We start from the raw sequence: 5,047 nt of genomic DNA on the forward strand, positions 1-5,047 counted from the left end.
CAAGTGTTATGAAAAAGATCAAAACCCAGAAACAGCCTTCCTGGGAACACATAAACAAGTTGCTATAAGCCGATTAAGAAAGTAATCAATAAACAGGGTTGAACAGAGTCTCCAAGAAAGAGTTTTAAAAAAAAAAAAAAAAGCAGATGGAACTAGATTTCAGGGTCTTTTATAAAATGTTGGAGCTGGTTTGCATGTTGCACTTTTCTCCATCAATTAAAATAGATTATTTCCCCTTTCATTAGTCTAATCGTTATTAGCGACAGAGGTCACTTTCACATTGTAAGGTGCACACTGTATGCATAATCCTTTCTACTACCCTTAATATTTTGAGTATTAAGAAAATGTTCTTAAGACTTCAACACACTTTTCTCATTTTTCAGTGATCACTAACATGTGCACAACCTGTGCAAGTTTTGAAAATGCTGTCTCCAGTGAGCCTTGTAAGTTGTAATGATGCCAAGAGAAGAAAGATGACCCAGGACCTTCCTTCCACAGTGTCATGGGAAGCAAGAAGCAAGGGGAAGATGTTGCTAAGCGATCAAATGTAGGAACAAAGTTGAATAAAATGCCTTTTTTGGGAACTGAGCCACATTCTGTAATCTTCACAGTGTTTTGCTAAGTTGCTTTTGTATTCCTATACTTCCAGGAAATCCAAAAGCATTTTAAGCTACTGCTACTTTGTTAATGGTTCCAGTTCTTTAAGAGGGATTCTAAGATTTTTTTGTAGATAAATGGTAAGTTACTTACAACAACAGAAACATTGCAATGATACCCTCATTTGTCCACCTCTCAGTAATTCTTTCTAAAGAACATCCAGTTTTGGGGCCTGAACTAGATTACGTCTTTTGTATCCAATTTGTCTGGCTTTGTATTTAATTAAAAGGGATTTTTTTCTGTATGAAAAAATTAGGCTCTGGAAATACATTTTTGGGTGGCTCTAGAAGCAACTACTGCAATACATTTTAAGGAGATAATAGTTCTAAAAACAAGCATTTTGAAACAGCTATAGACAACATAATCTAAAATTTTGTATGCAACTTGTAATATGTCAGGTACTTATGGCTCAATTTAGATCAACATCAATGCAGCAATTAGCAAGAAAAAACTCACCAGTCCAAGCTAGGGAGAAAGACACCTCTTAACTTGAAAACACATAGATATTACTGCTAGTCCTTACAGAAGTTAGTCGAAGCAATAGCAAGGTACATTGAAACAGCAATTAGCTATACCCTCATCAACATTCTTGGTCACTTAACATAGCTATGCCAAAATTTTCAAGCTCCCAGGTGAAATGGCTGTTCATTAACATACTACACAATGAATTAATGAAACTTTAAAGCAACAGAAAAGGCAAGGCGCACATAAAGAAGAAAACTGGATTGGCACTATTATTCCAAAGGTAAATATTTTTGACTGTTTCAATTAGGAGAAATGTTACAAAACTGTAAGATTTAATTAACTAATCAAAACAGCTTTCACCAAAATATAATACTAAAATTGTTCTAACAATCATCATTTTCCTTAAGCCAAAAAACTAATGTTAGATCTGGTATTGAAAAAGCCCGAAGCTTTTAGCCCTGGAAGCTACTAAACTGAAGTATCCAGACATTTGAAAGTATTGCGTACTTTAAATTCCCATTAAAGGCAGTAGATGATGTTAGATATCCAGGACTAAAAATTTTGCCAACATTTTGAAAATAAACATTCACATTTAACAACAACAAAAAAAAACATGTACAGGATAGTTCTTTACAACATTTTTTTTTCCCAGGAATCAAATGACAACATCTGATATAAGTATGGGGTCCCAATCCTCCTTTTTAGGCTACTGAAATTTATATGTAGTATCTATTGGCAACACAGGACAGTTCAACACAGTATTCTCTTCAGAAAGCATCCGCTCAAAGTTTTAAATCTAGATGACAACGTTTACAGTGTCAAAAGTGCTTTTGCAATGAATATACTATTCAGACACATACAGTCTCAAAATACTTCATGAACTCTGAAATGGTTATCTAGGGAGGGAACATCATCAGCAAAATGCAGTTGATCATTTATTTCCACACCAAATTCTTCAAGTATCTGTACAAATTTCTCATGCTCTCTCCCAATCCATGACCTCATGGTGTCAAACACTTGGTATGGTGTAACATGAGCATGAACTTCAATTCCTGTCTGTGCAAGTTCTTTCAGCACTTCAGGGTAAGTAACCCAAGTATTGCTTCCTCCCGAGTGACCACCATCCAACCAGTAAATTGCTTTTATGTTTTTTAGGAAGGTATCCGTATTCTTGTCTTTTTTAGCTTCCTTTAGCTCATAAAGCAGCTGGTTCAAAACCACACAACCTTTACTGAAGCCAATCAAAGTAAATGACACTGCACCTACAGCAGACGGTATAATGAAGTTCATAGCAGAATTATTAGAGCATTCACAATCTCTCTCTCTTTCTGTGGATGAGCAGCCATTTGTTGTAGGAACAGACTGTGGCTGTGATTTACAAGCAGCTATTTTTGCATCCTTGCTGACACCATGCACGCTTTTCTGGGACAGCAGAATATTCTGAGAGAGTCTGAATGCATTAACTAGCAATGCATGGAGATGCTTGAAAGCTCCAAAGTCAGTGCTGTGCTCTGGTGCTCCAAACATGTTGCTCGCCACAAAGTTGTCATAACAACTGAATTTGTGCAGGTGCATTCGAGAACACTTTACAACCCAAATAAAGCTATTAGGGAACCGTCGAGCAAGTATGGTAGCAACATTTTCAAAACTCCAGTGCTCCCACTGAAAGTTTTCTGGGTGGCAAGACATGATGTCATGATAGTTCTGAAAAATTCAAAAAACCAGAAAAGACACATTACTACATTGTGAAAAGACTTCAGCTCTGTCTAGTGTACTTATATTCATAAGAAAGGACCGTAACTAACAGAGAAGTACGCATTAAATAAAGAGGCACTCACTTGCTAGGCTTCCAGAACAAGAAAACACATTAAAGAAACTGGCATAATTAGATTTACTTAATCTACTTTAGTATTTTTACCACGCATTTTTAATACCCCCAAAATTAATACAGTAAGAATAAGCACATGAAGTATTCATAATTTTTGTTGACTTCACTCCAAGGGAAGATTAAACTATTATTCAACTTAGTATGGTACAGAATACATAATTTTACTGTATTATCTCCATCTGCAGAAATACTGATTGTCTAATTACAGGCAAACAATAGACTTAAAACTTCGCAATAAGTTTTCTATCTGTTATAGAAGAAAAAACATTTCCCCCTCATTCAGCTGTAGGGAGTCTTTATTCCCCTTGTTCACATACATATGTGGCATGGATGGAAAAAAAATTAACCCTTAAGTCATGAATGCCCCTCACCTCTGAATTCATAATGGCAGAGAATGGTAACTAGTTTATTAAGCAATAATAAAGCCATAACCAGAAATAGTAATCAAAAAGGTTTTGTTAGGCCATCCCAATCCTCAAAATGAAAATCCGCAAAGTTCCCCATCTTTACCTTACAGAAAAGGAAAACCCTTTCCCTAGAATAAAAAAGACACTACCCCTGCTTTTGAGAAGTAATGAGTTTAGAGATTAGCTGACTACCCAGCGTATGCACAGTTACAGAGAGAGACCACATGCTGAGTGACAGCACTTCGGCGTCTCTCTTTCCAATTTCTCGTCCGCTCTGAGACAACACGTGCCTTCTTCAGGGCAGGCTGCGAAATACCCGCAGCACGGCGCCCGGGATGTTTGCAGAACACCTGCACAGCGACGCGGTGCTCAGCCGGCCGAGGACCGCTTGCCGCCTGAGGATTTCATCGTCTTCTCTCCACAGACGCTCTTCTGTATGACTTCAGATACTGCCGTCACCGCCAGAAACGTCCGCCTCGGGCAGTACCGTAAAGGAAGACTCCCCTCCGCTGCTGCTCCATTTCAGGTTTCGAGAACGGCCCGTTCCCGCCACATTCGCCCGGCGGCAAGGGGCAGAGCGCGCGCAAGGGATGCTCGCCGCAGGGAAGAGCCCCGACCCGCCGCCGCCCCCTGCCCATGCCTCACCCCCGCAGAGCCCCTGCGCTCCGCCGCTCCCTCCAGCGCCGCTTCCCCACTCCCGGCCCCCTCAGCCGCCCAGGCCGCTCCCACCCGCCATCGCTTACCGCCGTCGACCGCCGCCCCGTCGTACCTGCACGTCCCCCGGGAAGTAGATAACGTGATGCTGCGGCGGGGCCGGGCCGCGCGGGGCCGGCGGCAACAGCAACAGCAGCTCGTTGGCCCGGTGCGGCTCCGCACCCGGCACCTCAAGCAGCCGCAGCCACGGCGGGCTCAGCCGCGCTGAGAAGCCGGCGCCACCGCCTCCGCCCGCAGGCCCCGCGGCGCAGGCGGCCGGCGCCCCGCAGAGACTCATGCTCCTGCCCAGGGAGAGCGCAGCGGGGCCGACGAGCCCCCGCAGCAGCGAGGCAGCGGCTGGCGGGCAGCGCCGGCTCATGGGAGCGCCGACCCGCGCCCCAGCGTCCGCCTCCCGCTCGGACACTCGCCCGCGGCCCGGCCACGCACTGCGCCTGCGTACCACCCCCGCCCCGCCCGCCCAGCCTCCGCCTATCGGCGCGGCCCACGCCCCCCTCAAGAGACCCAGCAGGGGGCGTCGCACGTGCGCGCCGCGAGGCCGCAGCCAAGCGCCGGGGGCGGGGCAACGCGCGCCTAACGGCCGCCCACTTCAGGAATGACGTTACCGAAGCCTTCAAAAAGAGCGTGGCGGGAAGTGGGAAGCCGTTAGGCGGCCGTCGCGCGGGTGGTAGCGCCCGCCCTTAGGGTGTTCCTCGGCCCCTGAGGGGGCTGGGCCCTCGGGCGCTCCTCACACCTCCTCGCGCCGCGGCTTTGGACACCAGCACCCTGTCAGCCGGGCTTGTGTGCTGGCTCGTTCTCGGGTGCCACCAGGCTCTCCTCAGGCCCTGTGGCGCTTCAGGTGAGCCTGTGTAGCTGCCTGCCTCTCGCCCCCACCCTGCCTTAATTGAAACAAAGTTGAGGTCAGCGGTGCCCAGCTGGT

General features: G+C 45.7%; 1 protein-coding gene across 1 annotated transcript; it reads right to left on the minus strand.

Annotated features, from left to right (window-relative positions):
- Positions 1-1,986: 1,986 nt before the first annotated feature.
- LOC309406602 (mitochondrial protein C2orf69) lies at positions 1,987-4,489 on the minus strand (the record flags this gene model as incomplete). Its single annotated transcript, XM_082001871.1, has 2 exons — positions 1,987-2,826; positions 4,187-4,489. The coding sequence occupies 2 exons, from the start codon at positions 4,487-4,489 to the stop codon at positions 1,987-1,989; spliced, it is 1,143 nt and encodes a 380-aa protein (XP_081857997.1).
- Between the last annotated feature and the right edge of the window lie 558 nt (positions 4,490-5,047).

The sequence above is a fragment of the Phaethon aethereus genome (assembly GCF_964289735.1).
Source record: "Phaethon aethereus genome assembly, chromosome: 6".
In the NCBI taxonomy this organism is placed as follows: Eukaryota; Metazoa; Chordata; class Aves; order Phaethontiformes; family Phaethontidae; genus Phaethon; species Phaethon aethereus.